Below are 25,027 nucleotides of genomic sequence, written 5' to 3'. Positions count from 1 at the left end.
TAAAATAATTTTATATAATATATATGCATATATACAACCATGTATTTGGGATCCAAAGAGTTTCAAGGAGGCTACCAGCTCCACCTTTTGTTGGAAGAACAACAAACCCTGGACATAAACATCATCACATCGTTATTCAATGTCAGCCTCAGAAGAGTAATAAACTATTTTACACAATCTCCTTCTAAAACACACTTTTGTCAGGAGACCTACCATTCTAGACTTTGCCATAATTCCCGCAGTTTTAACAAGAGAGAGCACGGAGCCCCACAATCGGACGAACATGGGTTTGAATTCTTCTTCTGCCTCTTACTTGCTGTGTGGTCTTTCCCTCAAGCCTGCTGTTCCCATCTGTAAAATGGCACGTAACTCAGAAAGTGGTCCTGAAGACTAAGTGAGATAAGTGTAATGCATTTAACACATTGCCTGGCACATTGTACGTGCTCAGTGACTATTAGCTCCTGTCCCCACTTAGATTTTTTCCAAAGTGCTTTCACCTCTGTTTTCAGGGAAAGATCACAGATTCAGAGTTGGTGAGGGTGACGGCCAGCCCAGGTTGCTACTGTTAGCTAGCTCCTCTGTGGCACAGGAAGCTTCACCTCTCTCCACTGAGATTTTTCTATCTGTAAAACAGATGTGACTTTACCTGCTCTGCCATGTTCAGAGTTTTATTGTGAAGCTCAATGAAAAAAGATAAGGAGCAGCATGTTGAACAATGAGAAGGCTACTTCCGGGTGTCAGTTGTCATTGTCATTGTTAAGTGACGGCCAAGCTTACTCTGTTATGTATTAAGGACAAGATAGATTTTGGCACTTGTCACATATGAGGAATTGAAACCCACATACAGTGGCTTCAGTGTCTTATCCAAGATCAAACAGCAGGTAAATTTGCCTGGAATGCAGATGTTGGATTCTTAGACCAAAGTATTTTTTGTTATGCCCCTTTCCCTCATCCCTCCCTGTAGCAAACAGGCAACAGGCCAATCCATGCATCTGGTTTTGATGGCACCAGGCTTTCTCTCACATGAGTCTCTCATACCAACCCAACGCCCCAAAAGACCATTTGCAGATGAAGTCACCAATCCCTGCCTTCCAGTCTCAGTGCTCGGATCTGCAAAATCAGAATAAGATATTGGAACACTGGTTCTCAAATTCTGCTTCATACACACAAATTGGAAATTTTAAACTTGTGGGCATAAGATTTTAAAAATGATAAGAGCAATGCAGTGAGTTTTCACAATGTTAAATTTATTTAGGTAAAAAGAAAACCTTGCCTTTATTCTGAGGATATGTCTTTCCACTAGTTGTGGTGTTAAAAATATATTTGCTTTTATAAGTGATGGGTATAGTAGATAGTATTTGGATTGCTGTTTTTGGTGTTTGCTGATGGATTGTTCATATTTTCTTGCCAAAAATAATGTACCCTACAACATCTCTGAACCCTCTGATTTCTTTTTTCATAACAGTCCCACTAACTCCACAAATTTGGGCACTGCTAGCACCAATGAACAAGAAACTTTCTAAGTTCCATTCTGATCATGACACTCTCAAGGTCTTAGAAGAAATAACCGAAGGCCTTATGCTTCTTTTATTTGATCAATCAGACCTCATTGTCACCTGTCTTGCAAAATTAGCTGCATTGAAGCAGCCAGTAGACAGGACCTCTGGCCTCCTAAAAATAATCCTGGGATGGCTGTACATGCGGTCAGAGTTCTGAAGATTGCATCTGGGCCCATTTGAGAACGTTGACAAGGCTCCAGAAATCTGATGGGGAAGTACCAGAGACAGTTCTGATTCTCTTTTCCCTGTCTAATATTTGTTTTTCTTGGGATAGTATATTTACCATTACCCAAACATAATGTCCAACTCCTGGTGAGATTGGGAAACCAACACAGTGCTTTACAGCTTGCTACTACAAGGGCATCAACAGTACTGTTGGTCTCTCAGTGGGCACTTTTTATCAATAACTTCCCTTCTCCAGCTCTGGGGCCCTGCCTTTCCTACACAGCCGTAGAACCATAAGCCTTTAGGACTTCAGATCCAGAAGGCATCTCAGAGGTCATTCAGTCCCAACACTCTGCCCAAGGAAACCAAGAGGAAACGTCACTTGTTCATGATGAAAAACAGATATGTGAAGGAGCCAGGCCTGGAGTCCAAGTCTTCATCATAGAAAGAGGCAATATTAATTGAGCGCCCCATCTGCCAGGCCCTGTACTGAGCTTTCACTTGCATCATCTCACTCAGCCCTCACAGTGGCACAATGGGACAGGCCCTATGATTATTCCCGTTTTATAGATGAGGCACCTGAAGCCCAGAGGTTAGGTAATTTACCCAAAGACTCACAGAAAACACGGAGGGGGTATCTGAGATTTGATCCTGTGCAGCGTGACTCCTAAACCAGTGCTCTTGGCTCCCCATGCTATACTACCTTAAGTTCTCTTTCTTCTAGAACCTATAACATCTAGCTGCTTCCTATCCAATATAAAAGCATGCATTATTTTCTTAATGCTTGTTGTTCTTTGAAATTTTGGAAGAGTTGTGTCTTTAAGATTGGAAATCTGCCAAACTAACAACTACTTCTCACCTGTGAAATGGAGGTAAAAAACAACCCACCTTAGAGGGTTGTAGTGAGGATTAACTGTGTTTTATTTATAGAGCATAATATGAGCTATTATTAGTCATCTTTGTGTTAGGGCCAATGTTTGCCTTATTATAGATGCCCAGTTGATTTTTAATTTTTTCAATGAACAAACATATAAATTAATACATGAATAAAAGGATATATAAGAAGACTCAGTTCCTCTTCATAAAGTGCCAATGTCCTTGTTGGAAAGGAACTTTATCAAGTTGAAGTAATAGGAATCCCTCAGTGATGTATATTTTTAAGTGCTTATTATTAAGCTAAAGACTGATGAAAGCTGTTAATTCACAGCTGCTTCTGAGAAGAGAGACATTGCTTGGGGCTGAATTTGTAGGAGATACTGTGATCACTCTGTCAGGCCTGGCCAAGTGATAGGTGTGCAGACCATAGAGCTAGTAGATAGCAAAGCTTGGATATAACCATGTAGCTTTTGAGCTCAAAATCCAATTTTTTTTGATTCCACTCCACCTCCGGGTCCTTCAAACCCCCATTTAGGTTACACCTCAAATATTTTAGAAAGACAGTTAGAAGTGTATTTCAAAGGTAGGTGCTCCTTACCCCAAATTGCAGACCACCTAGTCCTGCCTCTTTCTCAACCTTTCTGAAGAACTAATCCTTCTGCTGACATAGACCCTTCCCTCTTATCCTGTTCCTTCCAGGAGCATCACTGCCTTCGTATTAAAATTCTGGGGGACTGCTACTACTGCGTGTCTGGACTTCCTGAGCCCCGCCAGGACCATGCCCACTGCTGTGTTGAAATGGGTCTCAGCATGATCAAAACCATCAGGTAATTTGTGATCCCCTCCATGTTACCTGGGTCTTCAATGTGCATGATCACACGCCACTCCATCTACCCTTTGTGGTAAATCATATGTATGGTGAAAGGCAGAACCCTTTGACTTATTTCACAAAAACCGTGTGCCCCTTAGCTCTCCCGTATAAACCAATGAACCTGTTAGCATCATTGTTTTCCGAGTTTACCTCACTTTTAATTATTTGTGCTACAAGTTTGTATTACAAATGCCCTTGTGGAGATGCAGCAAGGAACAAGATGAGCATAGTCCTTAACTTCAGGGATGTTACAACGCAGAGGGAGAGATGAATGAATGAATAGAAAATGTCAATGCAGAACACTAAGCTTTGTGATAAATCAAATCCAAATGCTTGGGAAAAATAGAGGAGGAAGTTAATTCAATGTGGGATGTTGCGGAAGGCTTTCCGGAATAGAAATGTCTAAGCTGTTGACTGAAAGGTGGGCAGACATTGACAGAATCCTGGAAGTGGAGAGGAGAGTTTTCAAGAGAGGATGGACATGTACAGAAACCAGGATGTGCTGCAATGGCTACTGTGAAGCCTGGGGTGGAAAGAGTGGTGACAGATGGACTGTAGGCTGGCAGCAGCCAGGGCCCATATGACCTTCTCAGTCATGTTTAGGAGTTGCACGTTATCCTATGGCCAATAGGAAATTACTAGCAGACTTCCACCAGGCTTGGCTTCATGGATGTGTGCCAAGCGCTTTTGGTTTTGTTCAGCATATCTGACAAATAGATGATGGATCAAGGAGGAAGGAATTATTGGAGTTGAGGACTCTGGAATTAGGCTGTATGTGGCTTTCAGACAGAATCTTAGTATTGTCAGCACTCCTCCTGGGGTCCAAACTGGTTGCAGAGCCTCTAAGTGTCATGTCCTCACAAAGCCACAGCAAAAGCAGTAACAAGAGGATGCATAGGCAGAAATACACACACACATACACACATATGTCAATGCTTGGGTGACTAACATCCTCAAAAACTCAGACTTAATTCATCTAGGGAAGACCATGAGCTGTTTGTAAGCTTCTCCCATGAGACAAAGGTACAGCCAACCTTGAAAACCACTGCCTTTAGAGAGATTTTAAAGGTGGAATTAGAACATACCTTGGAAAAATCAGTATAATAGAGGGTTTCTCAAAATGCAGCTTCACAGATTTCAACTTTTCACATGAAGTTTTTCCACCTGCAGTAAAAGATATTTCCACAGACAACCCAGTTTTCACAAAGGAAACGAACTAGGAAACATCATATTCTCCCAGAAGCTACCATGAGGAAAAACCACGTTTTGTTGAAAGAAGGCAGTGGGCAATAGGGGTACAGTCAAACAGTTTGTAGAAAACAGCAAAGGCCCTTCCGTTTACAAACAGCACTCCACTTGAAGACTGTTGAGTGACCATCTTTACTACATAGCTTTCATTTAGAGTTAGCAGTTGCTATAGCACATTGTCTTGCAAAAGGGAGCAGCAGGAACTCACAAGAACAGGCACAGGGAGGTGGACTATGAGGAGGGACCCAGAGGCCATGGTTCTGGGTGTCTTAAGGTCAAAATTTGGGATTCTTTCCTTGTCTGGGTATCATCATATTTTTATTATTTCAGAAGAGAAGGAATCTGAGGAGCAGGAGACAAAAGCACTCTAAAGACCTTCTTTCTCCCTTTACACCATCTCTAATAGAATTTTAAGCATTATCTGGTTAAGTTTTCCTGCCCTACATTAGGCCACCGCCCCAGACTACATTAGGCTGGGCTGGCCAGCTTGGTGATCAAAGTGGATCCAGAGTAATTCTGCCTGCATCCAAGCCTCTTTAAAGACTGCTGGATTACCATTCCAGCAAAGGGCAAAGAGACTAGGAATTTCCAAAATCCTTTTAGTGCCGTTCCATCAGCAGAAGGCATGTGTCCATAGTGATAGCAGCCTACCTCTAGAAAGGCACATGTAGAGCTTTATCATATCTCAAGAAAAATATCCAGTTGTCACAGTCTTCTTATGTCATTGGTCCCCATAGAAAGAAAAAATTTTGAGTAGCAATTTCAGAGGCCTTACACCTCATTTAAGGGATTTATCTGAAAGTCTCCTATAAAGCCAAAAAAATGGAATCAGGAGATGCACAAGTGGGATGAGAATTTATGGTACTTTTCTATGAAGTATATGATGGAAACCAAACCCTTTACTATCCCTAATACCAAGTAGGTAGGTAGATAAAGAGACCCAAGATGTCTTTCTACTATCTCCCTGTCTTCTGTAGAGATACAGAAGTACTCCACTTCAGGAACTATGGAGAGAAGAATCTATAGGTTCCAACACAGAATTCCCTTTTGTTCAGGTTTTGGTTAATGGAAAAGGCTGCAGATGTTTTTTAACTGCAAATTTGAACATTTGAGAGTTTTTCCCTGAAAACTAGGATGAATTGTAATAATATTTTAACTGGTGTAAAGGGGGACAATGGACCGCGATATGGTTTGGATTTGTGTTCCTACCCAAATCTCATGTCAAATTGTAATCCTCAGTGTTGGAGGAGGGGCCTGATGGGAGGTGACTGGATCATGGGGGTGGATTTCCCCATTGCTGTTGTCATGATAGTGAGTGAGTTCTCGTGAGATCTGGTTGTTTATAAGTGTGTCTTTACTCTCTTCCTCTTTCTCTGTTACGTAAGATGTGCCTGCTTCCCCTTTACATTCTGCCATGATTGTAAGTTTCCTGTGGCCTCAACAGTCATGCTTCCTGTACGGCCTGTGGAACTACATGTCAATTAAACCTCTTTTCTTTATAAATTACCCAGTCTCAGGTAGTTCTTTATAGCAATGCAAGAGCAGAGTAATACAGACTGATACCCAGAAGATCAGAGATCTCTACAACTAATTAGGTGTGTGAGCCTTATTCTGTCAATCAGTAAACCCATCAACAAATGTTTATTGAGCTCCACTATGTGTCAGGAACTGGGCTAAGCCCTAGAAATACAGTGATAAACATGTCACATGGAGGTCTTTGTGCATGGGTGTCATTTAGGGGAACAATTAAATTTATTGCCTACAAAATAAGAAAATCAGGTCAGACAACTTTGAAGTCTCCACCAGTTCTGAAAATCTGTGATTTATAGCCACAAAAACATCAGAGTTTAAGTAGCAAAACTTTCTACAGACTTGCCATAAGGGTTTGTATCTTAGCCTTAAGTAAAAGATACATTACAGAGATAACATTGGAAAATAAATGAACATCTATAATCCAATACTTTAAGGTACTTAGAGCATTATTATTTCTCTTTCTGGAGAGGACTTTATTCTTCCTGATCATTTTATTGAATTTAAGATCTCCTTTCTGGAGTTTTGAAATTGAACAGTGAGAAATGATTCAAAGTCTTTTCAAACTGTATGAATCAAAATCTATTAATATCCAAACAACTCCTTGATTCTAATCTAAGTAACATGAGGTCCAGTATTAATTATTCTAGTTAGCAAGAAAGCATGCTAAAAAGGAATTAATAGGAGCCCTGGAATTAGGCAAACCTTGGTTGCAATTGGCTCAGACTTCTATAGTTTCCAGTCTTACTGTCAAATATTTCACTCTGAGGAATGGCTGGTGAACAATATTTGCACCTTAATGTGTTTAGAAGGAAGTGACAGTTACATAGCTTTATCAAAAAGTTAATAGTCTTAACCAATTATTGCTTACACAAGATGGAATTTTTTATTCAACTGCAAAGTTGCTTGTTCCAATTTGTAAACTTGAGAGAAGCTATAAAGACTGGAAATGTTCATAATATTATACTGCATGTATCATAACGTTAGGTTAATAAACCAGGTATTGACTGGTGTCCTCAGATTTCATGTTCACCCTCTTTATATGCTGTCAGAAATGGACCCCTGTTTGAAGTTTTGTCCTCCCCTTTCAGCAGCTCTCCTTGTCCCTATTTCTGACATTTTCTCAAAGTTAGGATACCATCAGTCCCCAGAGTGCCGAAAGACAAGGGGCCAGTGTTCTGATGGTAAGATGGCATTTGGATTTTTAGTCACTATATCTAACAACTCCAATAGTTTCCTTGTTTAGGTGAGATCTATAATTTTTGTGCAAATGGCAAACCAACACTCAAAATGACCCTAGTCTCTTGCTCACTGATCAATCCAAACATGTGATAGAAATCCTCTACAACCACAGACATGTGAGGAGAGGGTGCCAATATCAGGAAAGGCTGGGGTTGTCTACTGCTAGTTAGAGCATTGGCAGGTTTCAAAGTGGGTGAGTAGTAGTAAAGCCACTTAGTGAAATAGGACTCTCCTGTGATTATTCTCTAACAGAAACATCAATTTGAGCAAGTATTCATATGTGAAAATAGCTTCAAAAGAGCTAAGGAAATCAGGTGAGATGTCATAATACTCAGCTGTAGCACAATAATAAGAAAAGGTACATTAAAGGGAGTAGGCAGGACAAATTTATATTATATTACCCATATCATCCTTCCCCCATCCCAAGCAGCACAGTGCAGAAAAGTATACCATCCACTTGGGGAAAAAAGAAGGAAGTGGGCACAGGACTTTTCCTTGGACCCCAACACCAGGCCTGCCACAGTAAAACCCAGCACTAGGCAGACCCTCATGGTACCATATACCAGGCTGGTAACCACAGACTAAGCCTCTACACATGCCCCAGTGGCAGGTAGGACCACACAGCTCAAGGCTACAAGCTTGCTTGGCCAACCCGATCTCAGGTACACACCACTATTAGGTTGACATTAGTGGACCTGGACTCTGGACATCCCTTAGCAATTGGCAAGCCTCAGTGGTTCCAGGCTTCTGGCCCACCCAGAAGTAATACTCATGTAGTAGGTACCATGTTTCTAGCAATGTCATTCTGGCTGCAGCTGCCCCGGGCTTCTGGAATGCTGCAGCACCACACCTGCTATAGTGCTTTCCCAGGAAAATTCAGTCTATGAAGACTATAATAAGGAACTTACTTATTCAACTGAGCAGGGATTGAGGCACAATGATGAGGGTCAAAAATCATCAGGGAAACATGACATCATTAAGAGACAAAATAAGGTGCCAGTGACTGAACCTAAAGAAATCAAGATGTGTGAACTGCCTGCCAAATATTTCAAAATAACTATTTTAAGGAATCCCAGCAAACATAAGGAAAATGCAAAAAAATAATAAAATGAGGAAAATAATAAGTGACCAGAACAAGAAACTTAATGGAGAGATTGAAGATAATTTTTAAAAAGAAGCCTAGAGCAACAAATATAATAACCAAAATGAAAACTGCAATAGAGAACACCAACAGCAGAATTTCTCAGGCATAAGAAAGAAATTATGAACACCAACACAGGTTACTTGTAAATATACAGTCAAAGAAGAAAAAAGAATAAAGGAGTATAAAGAAAGCTTACAGAATTTATGGGATATCAGAAGAGCAAATATTCAAGTCATGGGGGTTTTAGAAGGAGAACAGAAAGATAAAGGGGTAGAAAGTTTATTTAAACAAATAGTAGCAGGAAACATTCCAAACTTGGAAAAAGATGTAAATATCCAGGTACATGAAGGTCAAAGATCTTCAGTCAGATTCAACCCAAATAAGAATAGTCAAAGAAACATAATAATCAAACTGTTAAAATCAAAGAAAAAAGAAGATCCTGAAAGCAACAACAACAAAAAGAAGCAAATACCACATATAGGAGTCCCAATACGGTTAACATCAGACTCCTCAGCAGAAACCTTACAGGCTAGGAGAAAGTGGGAGATATATTCAAAGTGCTGAAGGGAAATGAAAAACCTGCCAGCCAAAAATACTATACCTAGCAAAACTGTCCTTTAGAAATGAAGGGAGATAAAGACTTTCCCACACAAGCAAAAGCTGAGGAAATTCACCACCAACAGACTTGCCTTATAAGAAATGCTAAAGGAAGTTCTAGCTGAAAGAAAAGGATGCTAATGAGTATAATAAAAAAATTTGAAAGTGTAGAACTCACGGGTAAAAATAAGTACAAAGTAAAATTCAGAATACTCTAATACTATAGTAATACAGGATTTATGGGACAACTCCAAAAGAGCAAATATTCAAGTCCTGTGGGTTTTAGAAGAACAGAAAGATAAAAGGGTAGAAAACTTGTTTTAAAAAATAGTAACAGAAAACTTTTCAAACTTGGAAAAAGATGTAAATTACTTATATCTTTGTAATGTAGGATAAAAAACAAAACTACTACAAATAATAATAGCCACGCTAATTTGTTAAGAAATATACAATATTAAAATGTAAATATTTACATAAAAATATAAAATGCTGGACAAAGTGGTTTAAAAATATACAGTAGGGTGTGTGTGATCAAAATTAAGTTGCCATCAGCTTAAAATAACCTGTTATAAATGAGAGATGTTTTCATAAGCCTCATGGTAACTACAAAGCAAAAACCTATAGTAAATACACAAAAAATAGAAGCAAGGGGTCAGGCGTGGTGACACGCCTATAATCCCAGCACTTTGGGAGGCTGAGGTGGGCAGATAACGAGGTCAGGAGATCGAGACCATCCTGGCTAACATGGTGAAAACCCGTCTCTAATAAAAATACAAAAAATTAGCCAGGAATGGTGGTGGGCGCCTGTAGTCCCAGCTACTCAGGAGCCTGAGGCAGGAGAATGGCATGAACTCGGGAGGCGGAGCTTGCAGTGAGCCGAGATCCCGCCACTGCACTCCAGCCTGGGCAACAGAGTGAGAGTCTGTCTCAAAAGAAAAAAAAAAAAAAAGCAAAGAATTCAAATATAACACTAGTGAAAATCACTTAACCTCAGAGGAAGACAAAAGGAGAGGAAGAAAGTAACAAAAGATCTACAAAACAACTAGAAACAATTAACAAGATGGCAGTAGTAAGTCTCTACCTATAATGTAAATGCATTAAATTCTAGAATCAAAAACCGCAGGGTGCCTGAATGAATGAAAAACAAGACTCAGTTATATGCTGCTTACAAAGGCTCACTTTACCTGCAAGGACACACATAGATTGAAAGTGAAGGATAGAAAAGGTATTACATGCAAATAAAAAACAAAAGAGGACAGGAATACCTATACTTATGCAAGATAAAATAGACTTTGCATTAATAACTATGAAAGTGAACAAAGAAGGTCATTACATAATGATAAAGGGATGATTCGGCAAGTGGATATAACAATTGTGAATATATCTGCACCCAACATCAAAGCACCTAAAAATACAAGGCAAATGTTAATAGATATGAAGGGAAAGATAACACCATAATGTAATTATAGTAGAGGACTTCAACATCCCAGTTTCAGCAGTACACAGATTATCCATACAGGAAATCAATAAAGAAACATCAGACTTACACTATGCTCTCAAATAAGTGGACCTAATAGACATATATGGAACATTTCATTCAATAGCTGCAGAATATACATTATTCTCAACTGCACATGAAAGATTATCCAGGATAGCTCATATGTTAGGACATAAAACAAATCTCGACAAATTTAAGAAGATTCAAATCATATAAAGTATCTTTTCTGATCACAAGGGTATAAAACTAGAAATGAATAACAGGAGGAACTTCACAAAATTCACAAATACATTGAAATTGAACAACATGCTCCTGGACAACCAATGGGTCAATGAAGGAACTTAAAGGAAAATTTTAAAATTTCTTGAGACAAAATTGGAAAACAACATAACAAACTTATGGGATACAGCAAAGGCAGTTATATAAGGGAAGTTTACAGTAATAAACACCTGCATCACAAAAGAGGATCTCAAATAAGCAACCTAACATTGCACCTCAAGGGACTAGAAAAACAAGGACAAACTAAGTCCAAAGTTAGTAGAAGAAAGAAAATAATAAAAATCAGGACAGAAATAGATAAAGACTAGAAAAAAAAAATAGAAAAAATAAACAAAACCAAGAGTTGAATTTTTTTGAAATGATAAAATTGAAAGACCTATCACTGGACTAAATAAGAAAAAACAAAAAAATAAAATGAATAAATTCATTTGAGGCATACAATCTACCAGAACTGAATTATGAAGAAATAGAAAATCTTAATAGGTCCACAGCAAGTAAGGAGATTGAATCAGTAATATAAAGTCTCTCATCTAAAAAAGGCCCAGGACCTGATGGTTTCACTGTGAATTCTATCAAAATTTAAATAAGAATATCAATTCTTTTCAAACTCTTCCAAAAAATTGAAGAGGAAAAAATATTTCCACACTCATTTTATGAGGCTGGTATCATCCAGAAACCAAAGCCAGACAAAGACACTACAAAAAAGAAAATTACAGAATATTCCTGATTAATTACAAAAATATTCCTGATTTTATTCCTGATGAACAAAAATATGCAATAAAATTCTAGAAAACCAAGTTCAACAGCACATTAAAGGGATCATTCACCATACTCAAGTAGGATTCATCCCAGGATGCATGGATGGTTCAACATACATAGATCAATAAATGTGATCACCACAATGGCAGAATAAAGGACAAAACCACATGATCATTTCAATAGATGCAGAAAAAGCATTTCACAAAATTCAATAGCCTTTCATGATGAAAATTCTCAATAAGTTAGGTATAGAAAGAATGTACCTAAAAATAATAAAGGCCATGTATATGACAAACCCAGGGCTAATATCATACTCAATAAGAAAAAGTTAGGCCAAGTGCGGCAGCTCACACCTCTAATGCCAGCATATTGTGAGGCCAAGGTGGGAGGATAGCTTGAGGTCAGGAGTATAAGACTAGTCTGATACCTGAGCAATAATAGAAGGACCTCATTTCCACAAAATATTTAAAAATTATGTAGATGTGGTTGCACATGCCTGTAGTCCTAGCTACTTGGGAGGCTGAGGAGGAAAGATCACTTGAGCCTAGGAATTTGAGGTTGCTGTGTTAGCACCACTGTATTCTCTTTGGCAGCCACAGGTGACTGCTTTAGTTCTTCAAATTGACCTCCCCCAAGCTGGACATAGTGGCACTTGTAATCCCCTAACTACTCAGAGGTCTGAGGTGGGAGGAGCCCTTGAGACCAAGAGTTTGAGGCTGCAGTAAGTTATGATCGTGCCACTGCACACCAGCCTAGGCAACAGAGCAGACCCTGTCATTAAAACAAAATTTTTAAACAATAAAAAGTTGCAATATTTTCCTCTAAGATCTGAAAAAAGACAAGGATGTCCACTCTTGCCACTTCTATTCAACATAGGTACAGGAGGTCCTAGCTAGAGCAGTTAAACAAGAGAAAGAATTAAAAGTCATCTAAGTCAGAAAGGAACAAGTTAAATTGTCTCTCTTTGCAGATGACATGATTTTATATAGAGAAAACCCTAAAGACTCCACCAAAAAAAAAGGTTAGAATTAAACAAATTTAGTAAAGTTGCAGGATATAAAATCAACATACAAAAATAAGTAGCATTTCTACATATTAACAGCAAACTATTTGGAAAAAAAAAAGGCCAAGATTTTATTTACAAGAGTTTGTTTACAAGAGCTGCGAAGAAAAAGCGAAAATAGACAAATGGGATTACATCAAACTAAAAAGCTTCTGCATAACAAAAGAAACAATTAAGATAGTGAACATAATCTACAGAATGGGAAAAAATACTTGTAAACTATACTCCTGATAAAACGTTAAAAATCCAAAATATCTAAGAAATTCCCACAACTCAACAGCAAGAAAATCAATAACCTGATTTTAAAATGGACAAGGACCTGAATACACATTTCTCAAAAGAAGACATACAAGCCAACGGCTATATTTTTTAAAAAGTTAAACATCACTAATCATCAGGGAAATGCAAATAAAACCCACAATGAGATATCACCTCATACCTATTAGAATAGCTGCTATCAAAAAGTCAAGAGATAACAAGTATTGGCCAGGAGGTGGTGGAAAGGAAACTTTGAACACTGCTGGTGGAAATGAAAATTAATACAATCATTATTTAAAACAGTGGCAGTTCTTCAGAAACTTAAAAAATAGAACTACCATATGATCTAATAATTCCACTACTGAGTAATTATCCAAAGGAAATGAAATCTGTACGTTGAAGAAATGTCTGTACTCCCATGTTTATTGCAGCATTATTTACCATAGCCAAGATATGTAATCAACCTGAATGCCCATCAATGGATGAATGGATAAAGAAAAATGTGGTGTATATATACATAATGGAATACTATCATATCATAAAGAAGGAAAACCTGACATTTTCAATAAAATAGATGAATATGGACATTATGTTAAGAGAAATAAGCTAAGCACAGATAGATAAATACTTCATGATCTCACTCCTATGTGGAAGCTGTAAAAGCTATCCCATAGAAGTAGAGATGGTGTTTATCAGGGGCTAGGGGTGGTTGGAGTCTGGTTGAGGAGACATTAATCAAAAGATACAAAATTTCAACTAGATAGGAAAAATAAATTCGAAAGACCTATTACACAGCTTGGTGACTATAGTTGACAATATATTTTATTCTTGAAAAATGTTGAGATTGGATGTCATGTGTTCTCCCCATAAAAATGATAACTGTGAGGTAATACATGTGTTAATTAGCTAGATTGAGTCATTCCACAATGTATATATGCTTCAAATCTTCATGTTGTATGCAATGAATATATACAATTTTATCTGTGAATGTACAAAAAATAAAATAAAAAATACTTTTTTTAAATGCAAAGTGGGCAAGAGTCAAGACAATCAAAAGTACAAGTATAAGGGGAAGCTTTTCCCCGTCATTTGCCTTTTACTGAGCTGTTTGCGCAGTAGCCTTTTTAACCAAGAATCAAAGTGTATTTTTTTTCCTGGAAACAAAGGTTTGAACGATGAGTCATGCTAGCTATTAAGAATGGCAAAAGCCACATGTATGTGTGGATGAATGTATGTGTGTACATGTGTATGTGTGTGTGTGTAAATGTATGCACGTGTGGTATATATGTGTTTATATGTTTGTATGTGTGTGCATGTGTGTGTTAAGTGTTGCAGCTGACCTTGGTAATTACCACAATTCTAAATTAAAACAATAGGGTTAGAGTAAGATATGTTGGGGCTTTATCCCTCAAGCAATGAAAAGTCACTGACTCTTAAAGTAGGGAAGTGACATGGTCAGATCTGGATGTCAGGAAGACGACTGTGGAAAGGGATAACTCTCTCTCCCATTGACACTGGAATGGAGGAAGCAGAGGCCAAGGGGAAGGAAACTGGTTTGGGGATATTCTCATACTAAACCAGGGGAGAGAAGTGAGGACCTGAAATAGAGCAGCAGCTGTGAAATAGAAAGGAAGGGATGATAACACATCAAAGCTGAGTTCCAAGAGTCACCCAACAGACAATATGTGACATACAAATTTTAATTAAACATTTATCATGACATTAAATTTATTTTTCAATTGACTACTCCAAGAATTTCAGTCAGGATTCCATTTTATTAAAATTATAATTCATTGCTGGATGTGATCGTGACAAAGTTTCCCTGAAAGAGTGCCTATTGTACTGTAAGGTGACACAGAAAATATGCTGAGTGAATGGAATGGGTTGGGGAGCCCTTGAGAGGCAGCAACAGACCTAGCCTGTTTCCTGCCTCTTCCTATAATTAGGTCTGTAATGATGGGTGGGTGACTTAACTTATAGCCTCCATGGCCTTTTCTGCAAAATAAGGATAATAAGATCCCAACTTCAAATGGGAAAACTCAAATAGGTAGCATGCATGTTATCACTATGGAAATATTTTTAATAGAATCTTGCAAGGGAGGCTGAGTTTGGATACTAGAAAATTTGATGCAGTTGAGTTACAGAAACCTATTGTTTTACCATAGCTTCTATTCTGTGCTCATAAAATAATGATAGCAGCTTAAATTTCTTTTTGTTTTGTTTTTGTTGTTGTTGTTGTTGTTGTTGAGATAGAGCTTCACTCTGTTCACCCAGGCTGGAGTGCAGTGGCGTGATCTCGGCTCACTGCAACCCCCACCTCCCGAATTCAAACAATTCTCCTGCCTCAGCCTCCCCAGTAGCTGGGACTACAGGTGCATGCCACCACGCCTGGCTAACTTTTTTTTTCTTTTCTTTTCTTTTTTTTTTTTTTTTTTTTTTTTTTGTATTTTTAGTAGAGATGGGGTTTCACCATGTTTTGATCTCCTGAACTCGTGATCCGCCTGCCTCAGCCTCCCAAAGTGCTGGGATTACAGGCGTGAGCCACCGTGCCCGGCCGCTTGAGTTTCCTAAACACTCACTATATCCCAAATACTGAGATAAATGTCTTGCATGCTTTGGCTCATTAAGTCCTCATAAAAATTCTAGAAGATAGGCAGGGGTGATAGGCCAATTACTGAAGAACTAAGTATGTCTGCAGCATGGACAAATCAGACTAGTTTAGAGCAACAATGAGAATGGATGCAAACAACAAACAATATTGCTAGACAGGTTTGTCCTAATGAATGGAAGATCTGGAAGTTGGCCCCTACTTTACCAATGAGAAAATTGGAGCTATGTAGTGCTGGACCCCTATTGCCTCCAGCAGGGATGGTACTGTGTCTCAGGCTGAAGATGAGACCTAGAGACAGCAAATGAGACATAGGGTTTTTTGGGGGAAATTACATATGGGGGGGTCCAGTGGTGGCACCCTGCACAAAAAGACAACTGTCATTTGTAAAAGCATGCTGTTTATACAGCATTTTACTTATTGCTCTCTACCTAGCAACCCCCATTTCATCCAAAGCAAAGGGCTTCAGTCCCCTCACAGCCTGTGTGCCAGGGAAATGAGCCAGAGGTTTGGCTGTTCTTCATGAGTAAGCGGTGGATCTCCATGTTGGCCACCCTCAGATTCCTTAGCTTGGAACTCCAAACTAACGCTCTTCTTAGACCATAGGGTCACCCTCAGGGTATGCTTCAGTTAAGACTGTCAGGTGCCTCTGCCATACAAGCTAACAGAGGTTGTATAATTACCTCTATCTAGATCACACGACTAGTCAGTGGCAGCACAAGGGCACCAATTCTGGAATCATCTGACTTCAAAGCCATCTATCTTAGTCATCATGGCAGCCCACCTCCCAACTCCAGATTTGCACGATTGCTTCTGATGCCTAAAATTTGCCATCAGTACCCAAAGGATCAACATATAGTTTAGGAGATCCTACATACATTGGTACATTCCTAATACTTTAGCAGAACTGATATTGAAAGAGGAAAATGTCAGTCAATAAACATCTGAGAATAACAAGATAATAAGCCCTAATCAAAAGAGCCTCATAGTAAATTCAATCGACCAAAAATAGTTAATTTTAGAAACATGATATTAGCTAGATGAATGGCAAAAAAGAGATTGAATGTAATTTTATTTCCAATGAAACACTTAATATCATCTCATGCATGCCTGTTCATAAAATTAAATTAATTAAAATAGGCTTATATCATAGTTTCTATTACATAGATTGAAAAGTGGCTCCAGGTGGCTTTTCTTCACATATCCTGTGTCTATTCTGGGGAGTCCTGATCATTGGGAAGATGCCAGGGCTGACACTGGGCTCTGTCATATGCAATGTTTATTAATGATCTATGAAAGTTGTTCTTGATTTATCTTAATGAAAATTGCAGAGCTTGGTCTTTTCAGTGCAATTGCTAAAAAAGTCATAGGAATGACAGCAGAATGCCAAGTAGTAACAGGCTTGTCCCCAACAGTTAATTAGAGCAAAGGTCTTAATCCTTGTGGCAGGGTCACCCTGCCAAGTAATATGGCAGGACAAGAAATGAAAACAGAAATTATATTGTTTTTACTGAAGGCAAGAGTGGCTAAACCTGCTTCCCAGCCTCCCTTCCTTTTTATTTCTCTCTTTCTTACATTTTATTGTTTTCTCTTTTGTTCTATTCCTTTCTTCTCTTCCTCACTTCTTCTCTCTCTTTTCTTTTCTCTCTTTCTCTCTCTCTCTTTCTGTTTCTTGATTTCCCCCAAAAGTCCCTTGTCTCACTCTGTTCCAAAATGCCATTAAATTCAGTATTCATAAGCCTTCTTCAATTAGAGTGATGTTCAGTACATGGACAGCAATTTTTATTTTTTGCAAAATTATTTGTAGTAATGAAAATTGAATATATCTAGAAATAATTGTTGATAAACTAATATTGATAGAATGTTCACCATGTGCCAGGCACCATACTAAATCATCTACCTGAATTACTTCACAAATACCAACACCCTGTGAAGAACAACTTCCAAATGAAATTCAAGCTCTGGTAGAATAAAAACATCTTCTGCCCAATGACACAAGCATGCAAGTGACATAGCAAAGGCTCTGAGTCACGTTCATGTTTATTAGCCCATTTTCTGTTGTTTACTGACAGAATATTTGAAACAGACTATGTATAAAGAAAAGGAATTTATTTCTTATAGTTCTAGAGGCTGAGAAGTCCAAGGCTGAGGGACCACATCTGGTGAGAGACTTCTTGCCTGTGGAGACTCGCTGTGAAATCGCAAGGGGGCGCAGGGTATCTTATGATGAGGGGTTGAGTGAGCTAATGTGCTGGCTCAAGCCTCTTCCTCTCCTTATTAAGCCACCAGTTCCACTGCCGTGATAACCCACTAATCCATTAACCCATGAATCTCTTATTCTGTGAACTATTTTCAATACTGCCACTTGGAGACTTTCTAATACATGAAATTTGTGGGACATATTCAAACCACAGCACCATCTGATGCCATAAATGTTCAAAGGTATGGAAATGATTATATAAATTCTGGCATATGTAAAAAAATAGAAAAATTGGTAATGACCGGGTGCAGTGGCTCACACCTGCAATCCCAGCACTTTGGGAGTCCAATGCAGGCAGATCACCTGAGGTCGGGAGTCCGAGACCAGCCTGACCAAGATGGAGAAACCCCGTCTCTACTAAAAATACAAAACTAGCCGGGCATGGTGGTTTGCATGCCTGTAATCCCAGCTACTAGGGAGGCTGAGGTAGGAGAATCGCTTGAACCGGGAGTCGGAGGTTGCGGTGAGCCAAGGTACTGCCATTGTACTCCAGCCAGGGCAACAAGAGCAAAACTCTGTCAAAAAAAAAAAAAGACGAAGAAAGAAAGGAAAGAAGGAAGGGAGGGAGGGAGGAAGGGAGGGAAGCAGAGAGGAAAAGAGAAAGAGAAAGAGAGAAGGAGAGAAAGAAAGAAAGGAAGGAAGGAAGGAAGGAAGAAGGAAGACAGGAGACAGGAGCGGAGACGGACAATGAAGAAGGATAAGGAAGGGCCGAGCAGAGACGAGGCAAGGGAAGGAGGGAAGCAGAGAAAAGAAAGAAGAAAAAACAAAGTACAACAAATGGGGGTAACCATAACATCATGGTGGTTACCCTCCCCCCGAATGGCATAAAACATGTCTCATGCATTTTAAATCGGGTATACATGGTCTAGCAATCCACGCAGTGTATGACACATGCACACACTGTTTAAGCCAACTTTCAGCTTTTCTAAATTTTTTTATTTTAGCTACCCCTGTCTGGAATGGAACCTGCCAGCTTTTTTCAATTAAATCTATTTTATTAAAAGAAAGGACATAAAGCTCTGTGATGAAATTAAGTAATTTTAATTTTCTTCTTTATTCTTTGCTATATATTTTAATATTTAGGAATAATCATGTATAACTAATATAACTAAAAAAGAAAATGTTATTTCAAAAAAGAGAAGAAGCTTTGACAGGTAGAGATGACAGGAAGGTGTTTGTATTAGGGGTCTCTGGAGAAACAGAACCAACAGGGTTTGTATTACCTATAAAATTTTTTTTAAGAAATTGCTTCACAAAATTGTGGAGGCTAGTTAAGTCTAAAATCTGCAGGGTGGGCCAGCAGGCTGGAGATCCAGGGAAGAGTTGATACTGTAGCTCAAGTCCAAAAGCAGGCTAGATTCAGAATTTCATCTTCCTTGGGGAACAGCAGTAATTTTTCTCTTAAGGTCTTCAACTGACTGTGTAAGGCCCAGGCACATTGTGGAGGGTAATCTGATTTACTCAGTATACTGACTTAAGTGTTCATCTCACCTAAAAAACACCTTCCCAGCAACATTTAGCCTGGCGTTTAACCAAATATCTGGATACAAAGGCCTAACCAAATTGACACATAAAATTAACCATCACAGTGTTCCTCCCTCCCTTAGGCAATAACATCTGCAAAAGCACAGAGTTAGAATATGTGGAGATGAGTCAGGGTGACTATCAAAATGTATTAATGGCAAAAAAACACAATTACTTTTGCACCAACATAATTATACTAACATCACTTTCACTTCATTGGAGAAGTGGCAGAGCTCTTAGAGGTTTGTGGGCAGAGGAGTCTAGTGTGACCACAGCTGTCTTTCCCTTTGAGATACCAGGGGCCCCAGCTGTGGTGGAGCCGTATTCCATGAGCATCCTTGGATCACCGTGTCTTTTAGCTCTAACATTATGTTTATTTTTACCGACAAGAAACAAAACATATCAAATAATTTTTAAATTAATTAAAATGGGAATGATCTCTTAAAATATATTTCATAATTCAGTTTTTTTAAAAAAAAATAGGCTTTACTCCCTCATTTAATAAATCACATTGCTATGGGCTGAATTTTATCCCCCAAAAATTCCTGTGTCGAAACCCTAACCACAAATAAAACAGTATCTGGAGATGAGGCTTTTGGGAGCTAATTAGGTTTAAATTAGGCTTAGTGCCCTTATTAGAAGAGACCCCAAAGAGCTTGCTGGCTCTCTCTCTCCACCTTGTGGGGGCACAGCAGGAAGGCAGCCATCTGCAAGCCAGGAAGATGGCCCTCACCAGAACCTGATCCTGCTAGCACCATAATCTCAGACTTCCCAGCCTCCAGAATTGTGAGAAATACATTCCTCTTATTTACGCCATCCACTCTGTAAATTTTGTTAATGGCAGCCTGAATTGATTAAGACCCATACAAAATCAGAGAATCATAAGAATGTTTATCCCTGAGTATTACCCTATGTATCTGAAAATTGTAGTAACTCCAAAAAGCATTCCAGTTGTATTTAAAAGAAACTATGTCCCCAACCCAGAATGTTTGGGGTTTTGAATGCAGGATGAAATTAGGTTATTAAGGTAAAAGGCCTGGTGCAGGAGAGTTAACAACCATATCTTAATCCTGTCAGAGCCTCTGTTCGCTCATCTGTAAAATCAAAATTTATAACATTGATCGGCATCTACCTTTCAGAGTCACTGTGGCTATCAAAATGAGAACATGAATTGGGAAGCACTTTGTGAAATCACAAAGTGATTTCATGTCAGGGTAAGCTTGGTGGCTTTCAAACATGTTAAGAAGCGGATGGACCCTATGTTTCATAAGGCAGGCTGATACTAAAGTGCAGCAGAGGCAATAGAATGGATCAGGGTTGAAGGCAAAGTTGGGCTCCATGGCCACCACACTGGCAGTCCCTACCCCACAATGACTCCTGAAGTACCCTCAGCAAACTCAGATCTGTAAGAAGGGCGACTTTAGAGATTAATCTGTAGAGACTGTGTCCATATATTGGGCTGAGTCAGCTCAGACTCCAGTAGTCCACATACTTCCTTCTGTATTTCCCTTCAAAGAAGCCATGCAGGGAAGGAGAAATGGACCAGTGGGTTCAGGCTCATACACCCGGGGTGAAATCCTAACTAGTCCATCAATAACTGTGTGACTGAAAGCAATATACCTCTCATGACTCTCAGTTCTCTCATTTGTAAAATGGTTCTGGTAGTGATATCCAGGTTTGTTATGAAGATGATTCCGTGTCTGCACAAAATGCCCTGGGCAATGAACATAGTTGACCTCCATAACTAACTCTCTTGCCTTTCCTTTGTTCTGGAATGTTCAAGGGCACCGTTTTTTCCAGGTGACTGGGGCTCAATCAATTCTGCCTAAATTGTAACCACTGTTCACTCTGTTTAGACCAGTTTATGCCTGAGAACTGCCCCGCTAATGGGTTGGTTGAAGCTATATCTGTGTGATTAGAGTTGATACAGGCAGAATTTTAGCAGAAAAGGGTAGGTAGAGTGATCAATTCATCGTTTTGTATTGGTCTGATTCAATCTGTGCAATTGAAAAATGGTATTACTTCCAAAAATTACTACTAGGTACTATTTTTGAGTATTGAGTATCCACCAGGCTGAGTGTTTTACATACATTATTTTATGAAGCATCCTAACACTTCTACAGAGGACCAATTCTCTTCCCCATTGCACCTGGGAAGACCGAGACACTGAGACTAAAGCAACTAGCCTGACATCTGCAAGCAGTAAATGGAGAAGTGTGATGTCAGATCCAGGCCTGCTTTAATGCAGGTTCTATGACTGTGTGGTGTTACTGGGGAAATATGTGTTATTTGCTCCAGCCCCTACAGCATTGGAATTCCTGTCTAATGTATAGGTCAATGATTGCTATTGGATTATGCGTCCTCTAGCAACTTCTATAGATTGTCTAAAAAGAACCCTTTGAAGCATTTAAATTGAAAGAAAAAATCTAAGGTTCTTCATTTTTTACCTTATAATTGTAACATGCTTCCTCAATAGTTCGGTTAAAATAAATAATGTTGTCAATCTTTGGTTTGTTAATTTTTGCATGATATTTCCCCAGCTAGATAGAGGTGAGCAAAAATAATAATGATAATTACATGTATTTTTTATTTAAAAGAAATTTTGAATGGAATCTCACCATGAAGAACAGGGAGTGAATTTACTCTATTTGAAAGGAGGAGGTTTAGAGGGTCGTCCCCTCCCCCAACTAGCAGGTCCTAAGGCAACCCAGTTGTTTCTCTGGGACTCTTAGATCCACCTTGGGACAGCCACAGGCCTGTGAAACCAGAAAGCCATTGAGCTTTCTCCATTAACTTGATAAATAGTTTTCAGCACTAACTATGTCTGTGTGCTAAGCTTTGTGCTAAGTGGAAATGGAAGGTGGCATCCCTGCCCTCCAGAACCCGAGTGTCTAGAGAAGAAAGAGAAGGTGCAGATGTCACCTATAGCCCTTTTCTCTTAATTTGTGAGTGATTAGGCACAGCAAAACATCCCTGGGGCTCTGCTCCGGAAGGACTGAACAAGACTTGTCGCTAGGAGTAGAATTGCCTCCATTTTAGCTTCAAGAATGCTCCGAAGTCCTCCCCTCAAGAACTGATCTTGAAATACATTGTGTGTGTTTGTGGTTCTTTGCAACCACAGGGTAGCCTTACTAATGAGGATCAATGTCTGTAAATTATTAATTACTTTTACATAGTTTCATTCTTATCTTTTATTTAAGTCAAATCCCAGACGTAAAATGAAAGAGAAAGAAAAGTCATGCAGTTAAAAACAAAACAAAACAAAACAAAATGTTAAGTCTTCTTGCTACGCTTCTTGTTTTGCAGGGGAAAATAAAAATCATCTAAATGTCTTTTCATTAAGATGCTCCAGTGCGTTCTCTGTATAATGTTAATTGCCTAATGACATTAGCACCATGTGCTGTTTAATAGTCTCTCACCATTAGCTGGCAAAGCACTTTAACATCCATTATTATATCCTTTGGGGCTCACAATAGTTTTGTGAGTGAAACAATCAGGTAGTGCCTTATTTTACAACTATTGAAACTCAGGGTCAGCTTAAACTATGTGCCCAGGATCACGTGTTGCTAAGAGTATGGGTTTTAAAAACACAACAGTACCAGTTTAGTCCTGGAATTCTACTTACCAGCTCTGGGTCATAGGGAAAATCATTTTATTTTCTCAGGCTACAATTCCTTCATAAATAGTAGACAAGGAATTCATCCTTATTATAGGCCAGGCACTGTTATAAACTCCCTACATGTGTTTATTCACCTCATCTTGACAATGTTATTATTATTAACATTTTAGCGAAGCAGAGATTAAAGTATCTGTAGGGAAGGAAAATAACTTCCATAAGGTCATGTTGCCAGTAAGTGATGGAACAAGATGAGAACTTGGCTGTCCGGCACTAAAGTCTGTAATATTCACCCTCATACTACAGTGATGACAATGTAATAAGGAAAACATCAATTGGGACTCATGACTGTGCCAGTCAGGATAGTAACAAACATCCCTAAAATCTCAGTGACTTCAAACAGTAAACATTTATTTTTCATTCACACTTTATGTTCATTACAGGAGGGGGTGTGATAGCAGGATAACACCACATTTTATCCTGATTCAAGGACCCTGTTAAGAAGGCTTCATCAGGAGCTCCTTGACTCATGGTGGTGGATACAGGAGAGAAAAAAACGTTAAAGAGTATTGTTGATAATGGTCTTAAAGCTTCTGCCCAGAAGTGACACATATTACTTCTACTCATATATCATTGGTCAAAAGCAACATCAATATCCACACAAACATCACATATTTGAACTTATGTGCAGAATCTAAAAATCAAAACAATTGAACTCATAGACCTAGAGAGTAGAAGGATGGTTACCAGAGGCTGGGAAGGGTAGTGGGGGGTTAGCAAGGAGGTGGAGATGGTTAATGGGTAGAAAAAAATAGAAAAAATAAATAAAACCTATTATTTGATAGTACAACAGACTATAGTCAGTAATAACTTAATTGTACATTTTAAAATAACTAAAAGAGTGTAATTGGATTGTTTGTAACTCAAAGGATAAATGCTTGAAGGAATGGATACCCCATTCTCCATGATGTGATTATTTCACATTGCCTGCCTGAATCAAAACATCTCATGTACCCCGTAAATATATATACCTACTATGTATTCACAAAAATTAAAAATTAAAAAAGTATGCAGGGAGAACAATCCCACTATACACTTGAATAATATAGTAGTGGGCATGGCTGTGGATAGCACAAATGACCCCTCTCAATGACCTCCTTCACAGCTCATTGGGAAAGTGCATCAGAAACTGATGTGCTCCTCTCAAAGGCTGGATGCCATTTCTTCTCTTGCCTTGTCAAATTTTGTTTAAATGGCTCCTACAGTTTTCATTGTCAGTAGATATAAACTACCATTTGCTTTTTAACTTAAGAGTTAAAGTCAAAACAATGACCCAGAAACCAGGAACTTCACCAAGATCAAGAAAATGCTCATCCTTTAGTTACAAGCATTTCTTCTAATGTTCACAAGTTGCCCATCTAATGTCTAATTTATTTCAATATTTCCATATTCTCAACCCAATTCAACTTTACTTTCTTATGTAAATAGCTTTGCATTACCTTACAACTTAAGAACAGAGGCTGCAAAGATTCAATTGAGTATATGGAATCATTCATTCATTCTTTATTTACTTTTTTTTAAAAAAAGGACACTGCATGTCTTTTTTTTATAGTTATAGTTTTATATCTTTATTTTATCAAATAAAGATATATTAATTTTTATGGTGTCACTTTTTTTTTATTATACTTAAAGTTCTAGGGTACATGTGCATAACGTGCAGGTTTGTTACATATGTATACTTGTGCCATGTTGGTGTGCTGCACCCATCAACTCGTCAGCACCCATCAATTCATCATTTATATCAGGTATAACTCCCAGTGCAATCCCTCCCCCCTTCCTCCTCCCCATGATAGGCCCTGGTGTGTGATGTTCCCCTTCCCGAGTCCAAGTGATCTCATTGTTCAGTTCCCACCTATGAGTGAGAACATGC

The 25,027-nt window shown here is 38.7% G+C and overlaps 1 protein-coding gene across 1 annotated transcript in view; it reads left to right on the top strand.

Moving 5' to 3' along the window:
• Positions 1 to 25,027, top strand: part of ADCY8 (adenylate cyclase 8) — a gene marked incomplete at its 5' end in the record, with an annotated part of 186,091 nt that overhangs the window by 54,235 nt on the left and 106,829 nt on the right. Inside the window, one exon of the mRNA XM_017850127.1 lies at positions 3,300 to 3,427. Coding sequence (XP_017705616.1) covers positions 3,300 to 3,427 — 128 coding nt within the window. The remainder of the gene's footprint in view (positions 1 to 3,299; positions 3,428 to 25,027) is intronic.

Source organism: Rhinopithecus bieti, unplaced genomic scaffold (assembly GCF_001698545.2).
Source record: "Rhinopithecus bieti isolate Rb0 unplaced genomic scaffold, ASM169854v2 scaffold_34238, whole genome shotgun sequence".
NCBI classification, from domain to species: domain Eukaryota; kingdom Metazoa; phylum Chordata; class Mammalia; order Primates; family Cercopithecidae; genus Rhinopithecus; species Rhinopithecus bieti.
The sequence above is the reverse complement of the archived record's forward strand: the minus strand, read 5'-3'. Positions and strand labels throughout refer to the sequence as shown.